This window comes from Solea solea, chromosome 17 (genome assembly GCF_958295425.1).
Source record: "Solea solea chromosome 17, fSolSol10.1, whole genome shotgun sequence".
Classification (NCBI taxonomy): domain Eukaryota; kingdom Metazoa; phylum Chordata; class Actinopteri; order Pleuronectiformes; family Soleidae; genus Solea; species Solea solea.
In genome coordinates, this window is record NC_081150.1 from 23,668,835 (window position 1) to 23,691,769 (window position 22,935).

At 40.7% G+C, this 22,935-nt stretch overlaps 1 protein-coding gene and 1 long non-coding RNA gene across 2 annotated transcripts; one reads left to right on the forward strand and one right to left on the reverse strand.

The window, feature by feature from the left end:
• The first annotated feature begins 3,850 nt into the window (after positions 1–3,850).
• On the forward strand, positions 3,851–4,893 carry LOC131443528 (uncharacterized). The gene is made up of 3 exons (XR_009233638.1): positions 3,851–4,016; positions 4,099–4,167; positions 4,843–4,893. It is a non-coding gene; the product is annotated as an uncharacterized LOC131443528 (long non-coding RNA).
• A 5,044-nt stretch (positions 4,894–9,937) lies between these two features.
• LOC131443504 (NACHT, LRR and PYD domains-containing protein 12-like) lies at positions 9,938–22,728 on the reverse strand. Its single transcript, XM_058613190.1, has 11 exons — positions 22,636–22,728; positions 22,140–22,218; positions 20,426–20,615; positions 18,540–20,340; positions 18,270–18,443; positions 13,986–14,159; positions 13,713–13,886; positions 13,442–13,615; positions 13,170–13,343; positions 10,607–10,653; positions 9,938–10,526 (listed from the first exon to the last, which is right to left on the reverse strand). The coding sequence occupies exons 1-11, from the start codon at positions 22,701–22,703 to the stop codon at positions 10,000–10,002; spliced, it is 3,582 nt and encodes a 1,193-aa protein (XP_058469173.1). The 5' UTR covers positions 22,704–22,728; the 3' UTR covers positions 9,938–9,999.
• Positions 22,729–22,935: the final 207 nt, after the last annotated feature.

Consider the following 22,935-nt stretch of genomic DNA (forward strand, 5'->3'; position numbering starts at 1 on the left):
ACAACCTCTCTCGCTTCGTGCACAAGTTCACACAGCTCAGAATCAAGATTGGAGACGATTGTGTTTGGTAAGTGTCACAGTATTTCTCATAAAATAAAAACTGTCCGTTAAGGATGCTAATCACACTCGTTAATTATATAGCAGCGTAGCTAAGTGCTACGTTTGTTTTTTTTAGCTAAGTGCTACGTGTCCAGGTGCTTGCAATTGGTTATGACGCGACGATCACGTGAGCTAACAATAGGAAGTTAGTAATATTGAGCTAGCAAAGTGGGAATTAAATGTTTCTTTAAACAACAGATTTAGTCAAAAATTAAGTAATAGTTTGAAAAGTGAAGTGATGTGATATGACCTGAAGTGCCAGAGTGGACATGGAATTTTTTTTCCCAAGCTTTTTAAATTTGCAGTCACTCTGTTTATCAAATGTCTAATTATGAGAAACAACATATTGTCAGTAATATTAGAGTCGTATTATTTGACAATAAGTGAAGTTCAAGACTCTCTTATTTGTAGATATTTGAGTAGATGAATTTGAGTAGATGATACTTCCTGTTCCGCTAAAAATATCTTGTTGTTTTTAAAGGACGAGGAGTATTTGCCAGAAAGACATTCTGCTGCGGAGAATTTGTAGTGGAATACAGGGATGATATGATCAATGATGCTGAAGCCCAAAGAAGACGAAAGATTTTCCACCCATCATGCACTGCCTTTTTTTTTTGCTTTCAAGTGGAGAGGAAAATGATGGTGGTAATTTGCAAATGAACGTTACTTTGTATGCAAAAAGAACAACTCAAAAAGAATGGACAATTGATCAAGTTGTACCATATGTTAACATGTATGTCAATAGCATTTCTATGTAGAGGAACTGTACATATGTATATGAAATGGGTTCACTCACTTTCCCTTCTATTTGTCCTTCTAAGCATTGATGCCTCAAGAGAAGACAATTCATTGGGGCGACTAGTTAATGATCAGCACAAAGGCCCAAACTGCAGGATGAAAAAGATCGATGTAGATGGAAAGCCGCACTTGTGTCTTTTCGCCATCAAAGACATTAATGAGGGGGAGGAAATGACCTATGACTACGGAGGGGATGACTGCCCCTGGAGAATTCAAGTATGTGGAACTTCTGCACTATTTTCAAATGTTTTGGAATAACTTAGTGATTGACAGTGACTAATTTGAAACTTATTTAAACTAATGGAAACTGATTTACTTCAGATCAGGGCTCTGTCCTGAGTGAATCCGTTACACTAATTTCACGTTATGCTGAAAGATGGCTAATGATAATGGGATGTTCTGGACACAATTTTACCTTTGTAGAGATTGTACATTTTGATAAAATATCCTTCTATTCAGGGGCATTTACGACGTCCCCACAACACACTTTCCCCTCAGTGTGAGCTTGTAGATTGTGTGAAGTCTTGACTTGCTTCAATCTTAACAAGCGGTCCCCACAAGTATTGACTCGAGTGTGTGTTTGACATGTCCCCACAAAGCTTGTTCCTTCAGTTAGTGTGAAATCAGCAAGTGGTTCACAAAGCAGCAAGAATCACTGCAGTTGATATTTCATCTCTCATATTTGGTTTCTCTTACCATGTATCTAATTTCAGAGCTGTGTCTTTAGTAAAATAAATAGTAATATGAATAATAATACTTTCCCTATCTTGAGATAAACTGAGAAAAGAGACAATACTGTATAAACCATTTGCAGAAACAATGCCAGTGTTAACACCTTAAAATATTCCTACAATAGAACAATTCTGAGTTGGTAACCATTGTTGACTCTTTACAAACATGTCTAAGATGTTTTAATGGTCTGTTGTTTTGCTATTCATCACAGATTGCGACAGACGTCGGAAATGAAGATGGGACTTTTGTCCCCAAACTTAGACGGACAAAAAGTATCATAGTAAGTACTCAATTTCATGTCTGGATCCGTAGTAAGATTGATTGAAATGTCGTATCATACTGCACTTAATGTAATTATGTTTAAATGATACATTGTATGCTATTAATGTCTAATATACACTCTATCATCTAAGTCCATTAATGTGTTTTCAGATGGAAAAAACAGATTTCGAAGACCCTGATGAATTATATGATTCTACATCAGATAGTGGTGATGAGTATGTGCTAGATTCCACCACTGAAAGTGATGACAGTGATTTCAACCTCACATCAGCCATTGGGACAAAACCGTGGCCCCTGACTGAATTATGTCATGACTCTGAATCTGAATCGTGTCCTCCAGTGTGTGACACCACGACACCACACCTTGAAAGCTTGAGATACAACAGCAGTACATCTGACATCAGTGTGAATGAAGAACCCTGTTCAAGTCAGGATGCAATTGACACCATAGTTGTGCAAGCTTGCCAAAAGAGAAATGGCAATAGAGTGTACAACAAGAAACAGTATTGCTTGTATTGTAAGAAGGCCTATGCAAAGATGGCAAGACATCTAGAACGTGCACACCATAATAAACTGGATGTGGCTAAAGCTCTTAGTTTACCAAAAGGTTCCTTGGAGAGAAAGAAACAGCTCGAGTACATTCGCAACAGAGGCAACTATGCCCACAATGCTGCTGTTATAGAGTCAGGGAAAGGGGAGTTGGTTCCATTTAAACGCCCAACTAAAGATGCACAGGGGAAGGATTTCATGCACTGTGCATACTGCCAAGCACTTTTTACACGAAAAGTCCTGTGGCGACACATGGAAAGTTGCAAACTTCAGCCTGTCAAACCAGGAAAGAATCGTGTTCAGTCCATGTGCACATTCATGCAACCTGTGCCTTCGCACATCGGTAAACAGATGTGGGGAGTCATCAGTGAAAAATGATAATGTCATCATCCAAGTTGGACAGCACCTATTGAACAAGGGTGGGATGTCGGCCAAGAATCAACAGTGTGTGCGTGAAAAGATGCGAGAAATAGGAAGACTGATTCATAATGCAAGAAGAGTTACCTCCTTAAAAACAATGGAAGATTTCATAATTCCAAAGAATTACTTGCAGGTGATCAAAGCTGTCAAGGTGACGTGTGGCTATGACACTGATTCTAACAAATTTGCGATTCCATCACTTGCCAATAAACTTGGCCATACATTGGTTAAAGCCAGCAAACTCCTAAAAGCTCAGGGCTTGATAATGGACAACGCTGAGCTTGTGAAAAATGCCACTGAATTTCAGGAAGTCCACAATCACAGATGGAATGAAATGATTTCTTCGACAGCACTGCGTAACATCAATGAAGCAAAGTGGAACGTGCCCACTCTGATGCCGTTTACGGAAGATGTTCAGAAACTGCATAAGTTTCTCAATCAAAAGCAAGATGAGTGCATCAGTGAACTCTCTGACAGTCCTTCCACTAACACTTGGATAGACCTGGCAAAGGTGTGCTTAGCACAGATCATCCTCTTTAACCGTCGCAGGGAAGGAGAGGTGGCAAGCATGCCCTTGTCTGCGTTTTTGTCAAGGGACAAGTCCGCTCCTCACCAGGATTTGGACTGGGCACTCTCTGAAGTAGAGAAAACACTCTGCAGACATTTCACAAGGATTGTGATCAGAGGGAAAAGAGGTAGACCGGTTCCAATACTCGTGACCCAGAAAATGCTGAATGCATTGGAACTCCTGGTTTTAGAGAGAAAGGCATGCGGGGTTCTCGAAGAGAATGGCTACATGTTTGCAAGACCAGCAGCTAAAACGCATTTCCGTGGCTCAGATTGTCTTCGTGCTTTTTCAGGAGCATGTGGTGCAACGTGTCCCAAGGCACTGACTTCCACCAGGGTACGGAAACATGCTGCAACACTGTCAACAGTCCTCAACATGACAGACACAGAGATGGACCAGTTGGCCAACTTTCTTGGGCATGACATTAGAGTCCATCGTGAGTTCTATCGACTACCTGAGAAAACACTGCAGCTTGCCAAGGTCAGCAAACTTCTAATGGCCCTCGAGCAAGGAAGACTGGCCGAGTTCCATGGCAAGAACCTGGATGAAATCACCATAGGTCCAGATGGTGTGTTGTCGTTCTTCTTTTGTCCACCATGATTTTATTTTAGTTTGCTGACATTAAACTCTTCTTTTTGTGTCTCCCACAGACACAGTTCTTTGTCATGATGAGACCGATGAGACGGATGAGACCAGAGAAGGACACTATTCATCTCAAGGTATGCATTCATAAATCTCAAGTTAAAGCTTCTGTCCAGAACCTTTACCTTTAGTTGATTACTCTGGTCAGAGCAGCATGAGATAGAGCTGTTACGACTATTTGTATAATCGATTCATCTCGATTAATCGTTTGGTCCATAAAATATTAGAAAACATTAGAAAAATATTAGAAAAATTATAAAATGTTGATTGGTGTTGATCAAACTTGGAAATGATGATGTTCTCAAATGTCAACAAACCAAAATGATAAACTTTTAATGATTCTTTTTTATCCAGAGCAAAGAAATTAAGAAAATACTCACATTAGAGAAGTTTAAACAATTGGAAATCTTGTTTTAATCATGAAAAAAGCTTCAAACCAATTAATTGGTTATCAAAAGAGTTTTCGATTAATTTAGTAATCAATGAATTGTTTCAGCTCTACTATGAGACCATCAGCATAAATCTCGGTCACCATTTTCGATGTGCATTTATTTTGGAAGACGACATAACGACTCACTTCACACTTCAACCAGCTGTGCATACAGCAGTTTGAAGATATTAAGCAGAACTTAAATATGTTCTGTATTTACAAATTCTGATGCTAATAGTTGTCAGCTGTCTTTTGTACACATATGTATACTGACATACATATGGAATATGTTTATTCAATATGTCATGTACTTTTTTCCTAGAGTCTTTGGCAGAAGAGACTCTTCCACCTACAGAGGAAAATGACATCCCACCACTACACAGGAGACACAAACTATCATCAGCAGAGGATGACAGCGTTGGAGCTGTGACACCTGTTGAAGGTTTTTTGTAGTAACAGATAAACATCTTAAACATGTCCTTCTCTTCATCAGAACACAGCTGCCCAACTCACATATAGCTGCATTTTAAGATAAATAGAATTGGCTCTAGCTTCTACTGCCCCCTCCTGAAGACAGGCCTATGTAGTTCTTCAGCTCTACAGTGACAAAAAAACTAAAAGAGGAATGGCAACAGGGTGTTCAGCAAGAGACAATATTGCAGACACAGTAGCCCAACTCACATAAACCTAAATATGGCCTTGGTCACAGCGCCTGTGAGTCTGAATAAATTACAGATTGGATGAATGGATAGTAAGAAGAATTGGACGGAAACAGTGGTGCTGATACTAATACTAAGTGCTAACATTTTGTTACCTGCTTACTTAACTAGCTTTGTTTCATGAAACAGATTCAATGTAATTCAAAAGCCTCACTAAGAAGGATGAAATATAACTGTTAAGATACAAAGAACATCAAACATTATCATCATTTATATTGTGTTAAAATGTACATTTTACAGCTCTTCAACAGATGAATTTAAGTTCACATTTTTAACCCTCATCAAGCATTCAATAAGTCATGCTGCACAGAGGCATCTGCTTTTCATGCATCTCCCTCTATCTGTATACCTGATGAATATATTATTTACTTTTTGTTGGAATCGTCATCAGAGGCGAGGAATAAAGTCCCATCAACAAGCAAGAGAAGCAAGCCACCATCAGGAAAGGATGACGGACTCAGAGCTGTGACGTCTGTCAAAGGTGATAATTCTTTCTTTTTTTTATCTTTTTCATTCTAACATAGCGCAGTTCAACCCTGCAGTGAAGTTGTCCTTGATCCAGAGACTAAACCCCAAATTGCTCCTAATGACTCTCCCTTCAGTGTGTGAATGGCTATTGCTCCTGATGAGAAGGTGGTATCAGCTACCTGTGTATGAATGTGTGTGAAATGGTGAATGCACCCATGTTCAGTGTTTTGTATGGTGGCAAAAAACAAGAAATGTGCTGCATAGGTATAAGGTCTATTTGTGTTTACATCTTTTTTTTCTGCCCACTTACAGGTAAATCTACTCAAGAAAGAACATGGCAGAAGGAAGAGGTAAAAGCTGTTGAAAGGAACATGAAGCAGTTTATCACTTCTTGCATTGTACCAACAATGAATGACTGCGAGAAATGTTTAAGGGCGGAGCCTGCAGCTCTTAAGAACCGTGACTGGCAAACGTTGAAATATTATGTGTATAACCGCATCACAGCCTACAAAAAGAAAGTCCAGCGTAATTTGTAAGGTGATGACAAATGAAAAGGCTGGTTCTGATGTTGTATTGTTTATTTTCCCTGTTGGCTTTAATTCTGGCTTTAACTCTGTTCATTAAACAGTGGACATCTTCAATTTGATTAGGAGTTGGCCCTTATTGATATTCATTACTAAGGACTACATCACATGAAGGGGTGATGATGTCGAATCCAACATTATTTATAAAGCACTTTAAAATACAACAGCTGAAACAAAGTCCTGTAGAAAATAACTAAAACAAATCAAATATAAAAATGAACTAATAATAATAACGATAATAATAAATTATGGAGAGCAGAGAAACCCAACAGTTCACATAATGTGCTTCATACTGTACTAATATCATGTGCTGTTGCTACTTTGCCAGTGGACCACACACCATCGTCCAGGTGGCAGGTAGAAGGCTTTTGTGTCAGGTGATAAATGGATGGGTTGCCCGACTCCTCCTACATGGTACCTCCACTCTCTCTCTCCCTCTCCCTCTCTCTCTCTCTCTCTCTCTCTCTCTCTCTCTCTCTCTCATGGGTCCTACAATGTTTAGTTGATCAAATGCTATAATTTGTGGTTTGACCTTGACATAGTTATATCAAATGTAAATTGCAAAAGATGCATGATTTATTATTATTACTGTTATTATTATTATTACAATAATATTGATAATAAATGTGATACTAATAATTCCAGCATGGTCCCCACAAAGAAGTATGATAGTGCGAAAGATGCAAATGATATGGAAATGTGGTCCCCTATTAACACGGTGACTAGATTTTTCAGAGGTCCCCAAAAAGGATGGGGAGAACATTTCAATGGAAATTTAAAGATTTTAAGGCATGTATGAGCTAACTACACACTGATGAGTGAGCTGAATTTTTTTCACACCTCTAAGACCTCTAGAAAGGGTGGTCCCCGCAGGTGATGATTAAAAAGTTGGTCCCCCGGAACCATATAAACCAATATGTGTGTGTGGGAGAGTGAGTGCGTGTGCGTGTGTGTGTGTGGGCGTGGTTTACAAACTTCGGTTTCCTGTGTGAAAACCTGATAAAAACTACGTCAGTTTTAGTCTACGATATCTCCAGAACATTTTAACGTCTTTATCTCACCGTTGGACAAACTTGGGGCTGGTAATTTTGGTACTGTTGCTAATGGAAACACAAACAAATACATCATGTATTATACCGACCTAAACGGTTAATAACAACATACAGAAACTTTCTCAAGTAACTTTTTTTGAGTTATTTCATGCAATAAAAAACATTCTTGTCTTGGATGCTGCGTTTTTTGTTTTTTTAAATACTTTCTTCCACAATAAGTGTCTTTCATTTCCTCTGGCGCCCACACGGACGCCATGACTCACGTCAAACCCTCATCCTCATCCTTGGACCAGATTAAAAATGCTTCCGTTAGAACAGGTCACTGCTGCCACTTTTCTTTTCTTCTTCTGTTTTTTAATTCAAGCCGTTTCCTGCAGCACTTCCTGTTCTGTGATTAAAATAACTAGAACTAAACTGGACTAACACTAAATATAACAGCTGTGAAACGAGGCTGACACCTGACATGTCACACATGAGAAGTCATAAGAGCAATGAAATATGAATATTTAAATAGAGGAATATTTCCTTTTTGATAAACCTGGAGCAGCTCTTGGTTATGCTGCTGTAGACCTGGACTGCACTCTCTCACACTCAGGGTGTGAATATGAATATATATGAATATGGTGTGAATAGATCATCAGCATTATTATAATGATGCCATCATTAAAAGTGCTTATCAGTATAACTTGTATCAACAGTCTCTGCTGCTGCTTCTATAAATGACATCATAGTCCTATGAACATGTCATCATCACACATCTCTGACTCTAAGTGTCCTGTATAAACTTAGAACGTGATACAGTTGTTGTGTATCTGCTCCTGGTCTCTACCTCTCCCCCCTTGTCTCTCCCCCTCCTCTCCTCTTTCACCCCAACCGGACGAGGCAGCTGCTGCACGTCTGTGAGTCTGGTTCTGTCACAGATTTCTCCATGATGTCTTTGTACAGAGCCTTGAGATAATGGATGTTATGATTTGGCGCAGTACAAATACAATTGAATTGAATTGAACTTGAGTAAAGATTTGCTTTCTGGAGCCACCATTTTAAATGCTTCTCTGCTGCCTCGTGTGGTCACTTTGTGTCACTGTGGTTTTCATACACCGAGGTCCTATCATACCACATATGAACTCAGTGAAGGAGGCAGCAGTGGATCAACGACTCCTGTGTGCTGTCATGTCAAATGACTCATTTCTCTCTGGAGTTTGGTGCAGAGAGTGAGTGGTTTACAAACTTCAGTTTTCAGTCAGAAAAAGTAGAAATTTAAATAGACCTTTAATTGAGCTCAAACTCGTGTAATGATAAGATAAACAGATATAATGTCAACACACTTCTGACAGGAATGTGTGATCTCAGGGTCTGAGGTGTAATTAACATACTGACGCGCGTCAAACAACACACACACACAGACAAAGACACACACAGACACAAAGACACACACACATACACAGACACACACACACACACACGCACTCTCTCACACACACACACACACGCACACACACACACACACACACACTCACACACACACAAACACACACACACACACACTCACGCACACACACACACACACTGCTGCCTCCATCACTAAGTTCAAATGTCTTATTTTGTCACTTCAGTGTTTGAAATCCTTTGTTCAGATTGACGTCAGTGACACAAAGTGACCACACGAGGCAGCAGAGGACCAGCAGCTCCTGTGTCCCCGCAGCTAAAATCACTGGTTTTCTCTATGGGCTTTGGTGTGGGAGAGTGAGTGGATGGAGCTGTTAATCTATGACCTAAAAGAGCGTAGACTTAATCTGACATAGATTGTATTAGGTGTCAGTACCTCGTCATCAACACAACAAAGTAGATTAAAGTGATATGATGTGGTTTTTATTGATGTTGAAAATGTCATTCTTCATTAAGCCACAGAAACAGAAACCACAGACACTGATGATGTTTGGAAAGTGCAAAAACCCTCTGAGTGTCATGAGTTTCCTGTCACTGTGGACACGTTCTTCGCTGTCGTTCACAGAGCAGCAGGAGGACAGAGGTCATCCTGAGGTCACGCACACTCAGTTTCACCTGCATCACAGCAGAAACCACACTTCCTCATTCATGGCATAATCTGCTCATGTGTGTTTCATTTTCCATGTGTGTGTGTGTGTGTGTGTGACTCTGAGTGTTGTTCTGCTCACACGCAGCAGGGGGCGCTGTTGTCAGGCAGCATGAAGAGGAGGAGGAGAAGCAGTGCATGCTGGGACAGAAAGGCTCGTCAGTGAGAAGATGATGTTCTTCAGACAAAGAGTCAAACTCTTAACATCTTTATTTACTTTGTTTTCTATTGGATTGAAAACCTTGAATTTTATTTTATATTATTTTGACTTCTTTCTTTTTATTTTATATAAAGCATTTATTCATTTTTAATTGATTTTACTTTCTGTATCTTTTAATTTCACTTTCAAACATTCACTTTTTGTTATTTTTATCTCAGTGTGTGTAAACCTGTGTGTTTCAGGCTGGTTCTCAGCAGCAGGGGGCGCTCACAGCGCAGGACGGCGGCTCAGTTAATGACAGACATGTTGATTTTTTAAGTCTTTATTTATTGATGGTTTCAACAAAGAATGACTGAGACGAGCTTTGACCTCGTCCACCACTGAAGCTGCTGTCTCTTCATGTCCTACAGAGGACACAGAGACACTGAGGAACCACGCCAGACCAGGAACCCAGGATAAACCGGTTCAGTGAATGTGGTCCTGAAGGTGTGGAGGTGGATCAGTGAGTCAGAGGAGACGCTGTAGAAGGACAGAGTCCCAGCAGGACAGTCCACATACACTGATACTCTGTGAGAGACAGAGGACATGATGGGTGTTTCTGTCCCACAGTGAAGGACAGAGTAACCATCATCATCAGAGCAGAACAGACTCCAGGACTGATCATTATCTCCAAACAAAGAGTCAGAACTGTTGCCTTTCCTCTTGATTCCTCTGTAACTCAGTGATATAAAAACATCTCCTCTCCACTCGACCTCCCAGTAACAGCGACCAGTCAGACCAGGTCTACACAGCAGCTGAGGACAGACGTCAAATCTGTCTGGATGATCAGGATACGACTGATCTTCTGTCACACCGGTCACTTTCCTGTTGTCGTCAGACAGTTTGAGTTTTCTGCTCATTGTGTTTGTGTCCAGTTCCAGTTCACATGAATCTGATGAAGACAACGAGACACAGCTGCAGTTTATTGATGATCAGCTGATATGTTGTTATTTCCTGTAAATCCATACTTACACTTCCTGACACCAGGTTTTAACCACTGCTCTCCAGCATGGTCCATCCTGGAGGAAGAAACAGTCTGAATGAGTTTCTGTCCAACATGAGTCCAAACTGTTGTCTTAATGACGCACTCTGGTGGACACAATGATGAACTACAAGGACAGGTGTGTTTCAAAGAGAAGACGGTGGCTGTTTCTCAATACTCAAGTAAGCAAGTATGTACTTGCTTACTTGGGAAGTATATACTTGAGAAGTACGCTGGGAGTATATACTTGCCAAGTACGGGAGTACACAAGTATGTGGTTGTTTCTCAATACTCAAGTATGCAAGTATGTATGTATTGTTCTGCTGTAGTTCTGCTGTAGTGCTGCAGTGCTGCAGCCTCATTAGCGCCACCTACGGTGTTGATAAATGAACATATGAAATACTTTTAACAAATGCATATATATGTTGTTATTATTTTTACATTTTAAATATTTAACTTCATTTATTAATTTATTTCTATTAAAATATACAATACAAGTTATACAATGTGGAAAATAGATATATTACAGCATTGTAGAGTAGTATATATGTATATATATATATGACTTGTACAAATATATATACTACTCTACATATCTAATATTTACATATTATATTTAAATACAGATACAATGACCGTGCGACTTTAATATAAATCTAACATTCAAAGTTAGAATAAATAAAACATTAACAATATACAAACTTTTAAACTGTCAGGTCAAAACGTTTCCATTAAAAACAAAATAACACGTCAACAACAAATCTATGGATCACACCGAGCATCTAATGACAGCGACGTCTGAGCCAGCGGATCATTTCATCAGGACAGGCCGAGGTCACGCTGCTCTGTGCCGGGCACAGTGAGCGCCGAGCGTCCGCAGAGGCGGAGCTTATCGTTTTTGTCGTTTTTGTCAGGCTTCCTTCTTCTTATGAACGATAGGTGATGAGTTGATGATGCAGGAGAAGACCCCACTGACACAGGACTTGTACCGAACAAAGGGATTTGATTTAGTCACAAGTCAGGCGTCAGAACCAAGCTCTGCAGCAGCTCGGGAGAATGTGTTCTTGCCGAATCTCCGAACAATTCTGCCTCAGAAAAGCAAAACTAACCTTATATAGATTTTCCAGCATTTTTTTCAGTATATAAAACGTCCGTTTGTCACAAATTTAAATGTGGGAGTTGCCGAAAGCCTCCTGACGCTCACAAACCAAAAATTGTATCTCTATCATCAACCGTTCTTGAAATATGACAACTTTAAAACATGCTGTTTTCTCTGCTTTCTCTGCTGATTTTGGAGAGATAGAGACAGGCGTGTGTGTGCGTGCGCGTGTGTAAGGAGCAGAGGGGACTTTGGGAGGGGCTTGTCAGTCTCTCTGTATTCTTCCACCCAAAACTTTGACGTCTAACTCCTCCCACAGTTTTGAGAAAACCCCCACACGTTATATCAAAACGTGCGGCTCGACCGGGACTTGTGTGCTTTGACTATTACTAAGCGTTTCAAGTAACCATGGCAACAAAAATCACAAAAAACTGCCATATAACTTCCACATGCCGTGGATTTTCTAGCAAGTACGCACAAGTACGCACAAGTATGGATATTGAGAAACGGCCGGTGTCTGCAGAACCGGAGACCACAGTTTCAGGAGGCTACGCATTTACTCAGCAGCGCCACCACGTGGACAACACAGAAGACAACTTCTGTTTATACATTTGAAACCCACCACGAGTAAACCAGCAACAAGTTGGCCCAGCACAAACCAAGTAAACAAAGAAAATAGATAAAATAGAGGGATTTCATTTGTATTTTTTACAGTGTATCAAATCGCAGTATTGTGGGTCTAAAAAGCATAAACTTTGTATTTGAATTACGGTTGTTTGATCACTTGCTTGAATCGATACCTAGTTTCCAGTGCTTTCGTGGTTTTTTCAGCTGCGCGTCACAGAGGAAACACATGGCTACTTATGCAGCTGCTGCTGCGGAGGCTCGTCGCTGTTACTGCTGCTTCCAAAACTTGTGTGTTTTCACCGTTGAATGAAGAATGAAGAACAACTTGATTGTAGCTGTTAGATGACGAACATCTCGTACACAACTCACTACAAACACCACAGAATAAAGACATCTTTACTTTAGTTTGACCGTAGACTGTTTGAAGTGGACCAGGACTGTTCTGTAACCAGTACCAGGACTTCTCACATGATGCTGCTACTCTGTGCAGATGATCTGTCCAGTTCATGGTTCTGGTCGTTTCTCAGGCTGAACTACGTGACATTCACTCGTTCTCACCAGAGTCTAGTGTTTGTTTCTAGTTTTCTAGTTTATTGTCAAACAAGAACAATATCTATCAGGCAGATGATCTGCTGTGGCGCCCCCTAAAGGGAGGAGCCAGAAGACGGAGAAGAACAACAGGTGTTTAAAAAGTGTAACTAATGTTTGGTTATACTCACTGACAGAGGAAAACATAATAACAGGACATCTTCAACCTGAACCTGCTGACAAGTTTGAATACTGCTGATGAACATGAAGAGGAAGGAGGAGGAGGAAGAGGAGAATACCTGAGAGTGTCCAGTCTCCAGTGAGGACTCTTCAGTCCAGCAGACAGCAGCTTCTCTCCTGAGTCTCCTGGATGATTGTAGCTCAGGTCCAGTTCTCTCAGATGGGAGGGGTTGGAGTTCAGAGCTGAGGTCAGAGAAGAACATCCTTCCTTTGAGACCAGACAACCTGACAGACTGGAGTTAAGAAGATATGATGAACTCAGTGATTCAGAAAAAAACATCTTTATCAACAAGAACCTAAAGAAGCAAAGAGTCTGGGTCAGAGTTCTGACCTGAGAGTCTCCAGAGAACAATGAGGACTCTTCAGTCCATCACACAGCAGCTTCACTCCTGGATCCTTCAGGTCATTGTTACTCAGGTCCAGTTCTCTGAGATGGGAGGGGTTGGAGTTCAGAGCTGAGGTCAGAGAAGAACATCCTTCCTTTGAGACCAGACAACCTGACAGACTGGAGTTAAGAAGATATGATGAACTCAGTGATTCAGAAAAAACATCTTCATCAACAAGAACCTTAAGAAGCAAAGAGTCTGAGTCAGAGTTCTGACCTGAGAGTCTCCAGAGAACAGTGAGGACTCTTCAGTCCATCACACAGCAGCTTCACTCCTGGATCCTGCAGGTCATTGTTACTCAGGTCCAGTTCTCTCAGATGGGAGGGGTTGGAGTTCAGAGCTGAGGTCAGAGAAGAACATCCTTCCTCTGAGACCAGACAACCTGACAGACTGGAGTTAAGAAGATATGATGAACTCAGTGATTCAGAAAAAAAACATCTGCATCAACAAGAACCTAAAGAAGGAAAGAGTCTGAGTCAGAGTTCTGACCTGAGAGTCTCCAGAGAACAGTGAGGACTCTTCAGTCCATCACACAGCAGCTTCAATCCTGGATCCTGCAGGTCGTTGTTACTCAGGTCCACGTGTCTCAGACAAGAGGACACAGAGCTGAGGACTGAGGACAGAGCTTCACAGCTTCTCTCTGAGAGTTTACAGCCACTCATTCTGAGGAGGAGTTCAAGAAAATCTATTCACATATGTAATTAAAAAAATAATCAGGGACAGGTGAGGAGCGAGAGAAGGGTATCAAGGAGAAACTGCGAGCTTTCAGAAGGCAGTCCCCATCCTCTCCAGAAGAAGTATAAGCTTTGACTGATTTTTGAAGAGTTGGAAAGCTAAACAGAACGTGCTATATTCACCACATGATGAGAATATATATACAGGCGAGGGTTGCTGTATAAGGACACATTTTCTGTGGAATGAACAGAGACCTTTTCTTTTCTTTTTTAGAGCGCCATGGTGGGGGCCCTCAGCCCACAGGTGGGAGAGGCTTTCCCTCACAGCTAGATATTTTATCTAGCTCAGGCCAGGGTCTTTTCTTAGAGACCCCGGCCTTGGGATCACTCTTTTTGTTTGTCCTTTTTTCTATTTCTTGCTTATGTTTGGTGTTGTTATTTGTTCAGGGAGCAGATCTTTCAATTTTCATCTTGTTAAGTTTGTAGGTGCACTTACAAGTAAATAAGTATGGCTAGTGACAAATTAAAATTAATTTCCTTTAATGTCAATGGGCTGTTGAATCCAGTTAAACGTAGTAAAATCCTATCTAAAGTGAGAACAGAACAAGCCCATGTGGTTTATTTACAAGAGACCCATTTGACAGACAAGGAGCATATAAAGCTAAAGAAAAGGGGCTTTACAAATCTGTTTTTTTCTTCATACAAATCAGGGCATAGAAGAGGAGTTGCTATTCTCATTTCAAACAAGCTACATTTTGAAAAAGTATTCGAAATGGGTGATAAAGAGGGCACGTTTATTTTAAGTATGGGGTAAGATAGATGGGAATCCAATTACCTTACTGAATGTCTATGCACCCCCAGGGAGTGACATTAGTTTCTTCCAAAAAATAACCAATATCATGGTAACTGAAACAGAAGGCCTCTTGATCTGTGGAGGGGATCTAAATATACATCTGCAGCCAAAGTTGGACTCATCTTGTGGAAAAACCCAGGATAGGAAGTCCTTCTATAAGAAAGTAAACACTCCTATTTGAGGAGGTGGGCTTGATTGATATATGGCGAGATTTTTTCCCTAACAGAAGGGATTACACTTACTACTCTGCTCCTCACTCTCTCTGTACAAGAATAGATTATTTCATAACATTTGGGAAGGATAAAGATAAAATACATACTTGTGGAATCGGGACAATAGATCTAAGTGACCATGCACCAGTATACTTATCCGCTGATTTTGGCCTGCGATCAAAAAATAATACATGGAAATTGAATTCCAGTCTGTTGAATGATCTGTCTTTTAAGGCACAAATTAAATCAGAAATGTGTCTCTTCTTAGAATTCAATAATACTGGAGAGGTTTTACCTCCCATGTTATGGGATACTCTGAAGGCTGTTCTGAGGGGGAAAAATTATAGCAATATCATCATTTAAGAAGAAAAATAGGAATAAAAAGTTAGAGGATTTAAAAAACAAGCTAAAGGTACTAGAAGGAAAACATAAATTAGATTTGGCACAGAATACATTGAGAGAAATTAGACACACCAGGAATGAAATTAATAATTTGGCCACACAAGAAATCGAGAAAGATTTAATGTTTCTGAAACAGAAACACTACGAAAGTGGCTCCAAATCTATGAAAGTATTGGCATGGAAATTGAAAAAAAGGATAGCCGAAAATACAATTCATAAAATTAGGGATCCAAGGACAAAAGCGATAAAAAATAAACTAAATGAAATTCAGGAAGCTTTTGTTTTACAAAACCATATATTCTGAAGTCCCAGGTGGGAGTGTGGCCCAAATTGACAGCTTCCTGAATTCCCTAGATTTACCCACTCTCGATGAAAATCTAAATAAAATGATGACTGCGGATATAACTGAAGAAGAATTAAAAGTTGCAATTGGTAGACTTAAATTAAGCAAATCACCAGGATCTGATGGCTACACGGCAGAGTGGTACAAGGAATTTAAAAAAGAACTAATACCTGTTTTACTTCCTACTCTGAATTGGGCTTTAAAAAATGCGCAAACGCCACCCAGCTGGAAGGAGGCAATAATTTCAGCCATACCAAAAGAAGGCAAGGATAAAGTGGAGTGTGGCTCTTTTAGGCCAATCTCTGTTCTTAATGTGGACTATAAATTATTTACTTCTGTTATGGCCAAACGATTAGAAGAATTCCTGCCGACACTGATACATAATGATCAGACAGATTTCATACACCAACGCCAAACACAAGACAATATACCAAAGACACTACATATTATGGATCATATACAAAGAAATCAAACTGAAGCAATTGTGATGAGCGTAGATGCTGAAAAGGCCTTTGATTCGGTTAACTGGATTTTTCTCTACAGAGTGTTGCATAGAATTGGCTTCCACGATACAATTATTAAAACCATACAGGCACTATATGACAAACCTACCGCCAGGGTCAAGGTCAATGGATATTGTCAAATAGTTTTACCCTAGAAAGGGGCACCAGACAGGGCTGTGCATGGTCACCACTACTCTTCGCATTATATTTGAAACCACTAGCTTCCAGACAAAGAGAAGATATTAGGGGAATCATTATTAAAGGGACGGAATATAAATTGGCCTGTTATGCAGACGATATTTTGATATACCTTGCGCAACCAACTCACTCTCTGCCTAAATTGATGCAAGCATTTGAACAATATGGCCAATTATCTGGGTACAAAATCAACATGAGTAAAGCAACATGAGTAAAGCCCACCAAGAGAAATCAAAAGTAGCTACCCCTTGACATGGCAAACAGAGTCCTTTAAATACTTAGGCATCAACCTACCAAAAGATCTTACAAAATGATCGGAATATAACTATTCACCCATACATAAAAAAATAAAGGATGATATAGCAAGATGGAACTTAATTCCCTTCTTTAGCCTTAGTTCAACAATTGACTCTATTAAAATGATTATATTGCCAAGAATTTAATATTTATTTCAAACATTGCCAATAGAGATTAACCAAAACCAATTTAACGAGTGGGACAAACTGCTATCCAGGTATATAGCAGTTCGCCTCAAAACCTTACAGCTGGTTAAACAAAAGGGAGGATGGGGCTTGCCTTATTTTAGATATTATGATTTTGCAGCACAGATGAGAGCAGTGGTATGCTGGTGCAACCCGTCATATACAGCTCAATGGAAAAGCATTGAGGAAAAAATGCCCTCCATCCCCATACAGGCAATTTTAGCTGATAATAACTTGCAAACCCACATAAATAACATTGATAATCCATGGGTGGCGTGGACCCTTAAAGTATGGAAAATTATTATAAAAGAACATAAACTTGAAAATGATATTTTGGCTCTTAAATGGTGTGCTTATGATTCGGATTTTAGACCTAATAAATTGGATTCTAGATTTAAGGACTGGATAGCTAACGGTATAACAGCCTTATGTAGAGTAATGAAAGATGGAAAGTTACTCAGTTTTGAAACGCTTAAAAGGACACATGTTTTAGAAAAACAAGACTTTTATAGATACCTGCAGTTACGGCATTACGTCAATACAAAGATGAAAAATCTAACAAAGATAAACACATGTCTAATTCAATTATTTACAAAAGCCTACGATTCGGAAGCTATTATTAAAACTGTGTCATGCTTATATAAGGGTCTGTCTAATGTGAAATCTCACTCTACTTCATATATTAAAATAAAATGGGAGAAGGAAGGAGGGATAAATATATCGGAGGAAGAATGGACAACAATTTGGAGGTATCAATGGAGATGTACCAGCTCACAGAAGTGGAGGGAATTTGGATGGAAACGCTTGATTAGGTACTTTATTACACCTTCTCAGAAGTCTCACTATGATGATAATTCCCCTGTCTGCTGGAGGAACTGTGGATATCTAACTTGTACATATTTGCTAATGTGTGTTTTTCCTTTTTTCATTGTTTGTTTTTTTTTGTCTAGGCATTTAGAGCAGACAACAGATGTGAGATGTATGCATGTATGTTTTGCCGGATGTGAATGTCTGTTTCTGAATGTCAATAAAAAATCAATTATAAAAAAATAAAATAAAAAAATAATCAGAGTAGAATTGTCCAAATAAATCAGCTGAGCACCAACCTGAGAGTCTCCAGAGAACAGTGAGGACTCTTCAGTCCATCACACAGCAGCTTCACTCCTGGATCCTGCAGGTCGTTGTTACTCAGGTCCACGTGTCTCAGACGAGAGGACACAGAGCTGAGGACTGAGGACAGAGCTCCACAGCTTCTTTTTGAGAGGTTACAGCCACTCAGTCTGAGGTAGAAAACAGTGATGAACAAAAGGTTAAACATGTTTGTCTTGTGCTCTTTAGAATATGTCTTATTAATATTTATATACTGATCCACGTACAGAGCTTTGTTGGAGGCTTTGACCACCGGCAGCAGCTTCAGAAGAGCCTCCTCTGAAGCAGAGTATTTCTTCAGGTCAAACTCTTCCAGATCTTTTCCTGATGACAGTAAGATGAAGACCAGAGCTGACCACTGAGCTGGAGACAGTGTCTTTGTGGACAGGCTTCCTGATGCGAGGGACTCTTGGATCTCCTCCACAAGAGAACGATGGTTCAGTTCATTCAGACAGTGGAACAGGTTGATGCTTCTCTCTGCTGACAGATTCTCACTGATCTTCCTCTTGATGTACTCAACTGTTTCCTGATTGGTCTGTGAACCACTTCCTGTTTGTGTCAGTAGACCTCTCAAGAGCTTCTGATTGGTCTCCAGTGAAAGACCCAGGAGGAAGCGGAGGGACAAGTCCAGGTGTCCATTTGGACTCAGTAAGGCCTCGTCCACAGCACTCTGGTGCAGATGATTCAGTTTAGGTTTTTTTCCAAACGGTCTGGTCAACTGGCTTGTTGTTGGTTCTGACAACAGATTTGTTCCAGAGGTGATGAAGGTCAGATGAACATGAAGAGCAGCCAGAAACTCGTGAACACTCAGATGGACAAAGCAGAAGACCTTGTCCTGGTACAGGCCTCTCTCCTCTTTAAAGATCTGAGTGAAGACTCCTGAGTAAACTGAAGCTGCTCTGATATCGATGCCACACTCTGTCAGGTCTGATTCATAGAAGATCAGGTTTCCTTTCTGCAGCTGCTCAAAAGCCAGTTTCCCCAGAGACTCAATCATCTTCCTGTTCTCTGGACTCCAGTGTGGATCTGTCTCAGCTCCTCCATCATATTTGACCCTCTTCACTTTGGACTGAACCACCAGGAAGTGGATGTACATCTCAGTCAGGGTCTTGGGCAGTTCTCCTCCATCTCTGGTTTTCAGCATGTTCTCCAGAACTGTTGCAGTGATCCAGCAGAAGACTGGGATGTGGCACATGATGTGGAGGCTTCGTGATGTCTGGATGTGGGAGATGATCCTCCTGGCCTGCTCCTCATCTCTGAACCTCTTCCTGAAGTAGTCCTCCTTCTGTGGGTCCGTGAACCCTCTGACCTCTGTCACCATGTCCACACAATCAGGAGGGATCTGATTGGCTGCTGCAGGTCGTGTGGTTATCCAGAGGCGAGCAGAGGGAAGCAGTTTCCCCCTGATGAGGTTTGTCAGCAGCACGTCCACTGAGGTGGACGCTGTGACGTCAGTCAGGATCTCAGTGTTGTGGAAGTCCAGAGGAAGTCGACACTCGTCCAGACCATCAAAGATGAAGACCACCTTAAAGTCTTCAAACCTGCAGATTCCTGCTTCTTTGGTTTCAGTGAAGAAGTGATGGATGAGTTCCACCAAACTAAACTTCTTCTCTTTCAGCACATTCAGCTCTCTGAAGGTGAAGGGAAACATGAACTGTACGTCCTGGTTGCTTTCGTCTTCAGCCCAGTCCAGAGTGAACTTCTGTGTTAACACTGTTTTCCCAATGCCAGCCACGCCCTTTGTCATCACTCTTCTGATTGGTCCGTCTCTTCCAGCTGAGGCTTTAAAGATGTCTTCTTGTCTGATGGATGTTTCTGGTCTGTCTGGTTTCCAGGAAGCTCTTTCAATCTGTCTGACCTCATGTTCTTCATTGACCTCTCCAGTCCCTCCCTCTGTGATGTAAAGCTCTGTGAAGATCTCATTCAGAAGGGTGGGGTTTCCTGCTTTAGCCACGCCCTCAAACAAACACTGGAACTTCTTCTTCAGGTTTGATTTGAGTTCACGTCGACAAGCTGGAGCTCTGATTTCTGATAGAACACAAGAAAAAAAAAATCAGTGAGTGGAGAATGAGAAAATAAGATGTTCTTCCTTTCACATTAAAAGTCCTCTTACTGTCAGCTAGCTTCTCCTGCTTCATCCTCCTTAAGAAGTCCCCTGTGATCTTCAGAAAGGCCTCTCTGCTGCTCCTCTGCTCCTCATCCTCCCTCTGACTCTCTGAGACTTCTGTGTGATCTGTATCCAGAACCTTGTGGATCTTCTTCAGCTCGTTCTTCACAAAGCAGATGATGTTCTCCTCCAGCAGCTGGAACAGAACATGTGAAGTTTAACCTCAGATGATCATGACAGAGTGAAGTCCTGCAGGTCCACAGAGCAGCATCCAGACTGTCAGGACCAGGAGCCTCATGTATAAAAGAGTGCGCAGCTTTCATACTAAAAGACGGCGTACGCACAAAATGTATAAAGTACGTACGCAAAGAAAATCTCAGATTTATAAAACTGGGCGTACGCCAAGTCCTGCGCACCTTTTCTTCATACATCCCATCAAAGGTGAAACTGAGCGGAGATGAATGAGGAACACACCACGCCCACCCACAAATGAATATACAAATGACTCTAAAACGCCTTCGTCCTGAAGAAAAAGGACAACTGCTGCAGCAAAGAAAGAGGGAAATAAAAGAAAAAGAAGGAAAGTGCACGATCAACTCGTCAATTTATGATGTATAAATCTGTAAAAATAGATTATTTTGGTTGGTTTTTTTTGGAATTAGTTATAAACACAAAGGAACTAAATGTCAGGGTCACAGCGACTGCTCTCATATTAATATTGATGCTTAAAAAACTGGCTGTGCATTGATAGTTGATCCTGTGCATGTTTTTTTCTGGTGTAACATGTATGTTTAGACATGACTGATCCATGTGAGCTGAATTTACAGATTATTTCAACAATCTATAAGTGTCACACGTCATCATCGACACACATTACGCACAAAATAAGCAGACAGAGTTCACGGAGTTACTCCATGTAACCATTCATTACTGTCACTGATTGTGTTGTGGATGCTGCTCCTTTCTCTTCCGATGAAAGGCGCAGCGGTGGCGGAATAACTTTTTCGTAGTTATTTCGTTATCGTGTGGATTAAAATGGGATAAAGAAAATGTTCTACTCAACGTTCAAGTCCCGTTTTCTTACAACAAATGAGTCTGTAACACTATTTTGCGTTTGAAACATTATAGACTGACGTGTGTTCATGTGTTCATGTGTTCATGTCAGCAGCTGTGTTTACATCACTGTGTTACATAAAGAAAATATTCATCTGTGGAAAATTAATTTCAGTAATTTGCTCAAAGTAAATAAGTGAGTCTCCCTCTCTCTCACACACACACACACACACACACACACACACAGGTTTGTAGTGTGTGTGTGTTCGCTCACAGGATCAGTTTTGTCTTCAGTGTCCTCTCTGATGTTATCCACATATGTTCAAACGTACGTGGTGTATCAGTATTGTTTGTCACAGAAAATTCATGTTTGTCACTGTAGACACATTAATAATATTATTTTCAAACACTGTGATAAGTTTCAGAGCTTAATATTGCAGCGTCTCCACCTGACAAGAGTTTGCGGAGCTCTCGGCAAATTCTCACGGCAGCTCCAGAGTTTGCGCTGCGATGCGCAAACTTCCACACCAAGTACATTTTTATACATGCCGTCTGTGCGTGAAAGCAAGCGTACGCCGTCTTTTTGTGCGTACGCACGGTTTATACATGAGGCCCCAGGACTCTGCTTCAGTATTAACAGTAGTGTCATGTTTGTACATTTACACACCTTAAATATGGAGTCCAGGTCTGCTCCATGCTGCTGGACAGACTGACCACTGAGAACCTCTGTCCTCTGCTGATCAACTCTGAGGAGAAAAGATTCAGTGTCATTTACTAAACAATCATTTGTTTCTACGAGGTTTTCAATGTGCTGCACCTACGATTCTTCTTCAGCCAAGTTCACATGACATGAGTTTGACAGGTTGAAGATAAAAGTCCCTGAAGGACAGTCTCTAGTGTTTGTTATGTGTGAAGTCTCAAAGACACAATCAGAGAGGCTTGTCCATGAGTCCCTGACCAATCACGGACTCTGACTAGATTTACTGCTGGAAACGTATTCAGAGACGAGGACAGGCTGAAGACGTTTAGTGGAGACAGAAAAACAACATTGGTCCACCAAAGAAAAGAAGAGTGTTTTTCTGGATTCAACATGTTTTGGACTAGACAGGCTCCCCCTGGTGGAGGATCATGTAAGTGTGTGTTACTATGTGTGAAATTCTTACATCAGTTCACCATGTTTTTGTCCATCCTTGAAGTTAATAATACGACCTATAGACTGGTCACTCTTCATGGAAACACAGCTGGGTCCAGGTCCAGGTCTGGCAGAGTCTGGTCCCTGTTGATGGATCCTCCTATAAACACAGGACATGACATGTAAATACAACATCTGCTCTGATTGATCTCATTAATGATCTACAGTATCAGGAGACACAAGGAAAACAGGTTTGTGTCAGAAATGGTTGAGTGTGACCCAGATGGTGTCAAACACTACACTGATTAACACATTTAAGACTTCCACATCT

Coding starts and splice junctions, on each gene's coding strand:
- LOC131443504 (XM_058613190.1), bottom strand. CDS start 22,703: ATGAAGAGTGACCAGTCTATAGGTCGTATTATTAACTTCAAGGATGGA. Junction 22,219..22,635: donor CAAAAACATGGTGAACTGAT/GTAAGAATTTCA, acceptor TTTTCTCCTCAG/AGTTGATCAGCAGAGGACAG. Junction 14,160..18,269: donor TGTTCTCTGGAGACTCTCAG/GTTGGTGCTCAG, acceptor ACTCCTCCTCAG/AATGAGTGGCTGTAAACTCT.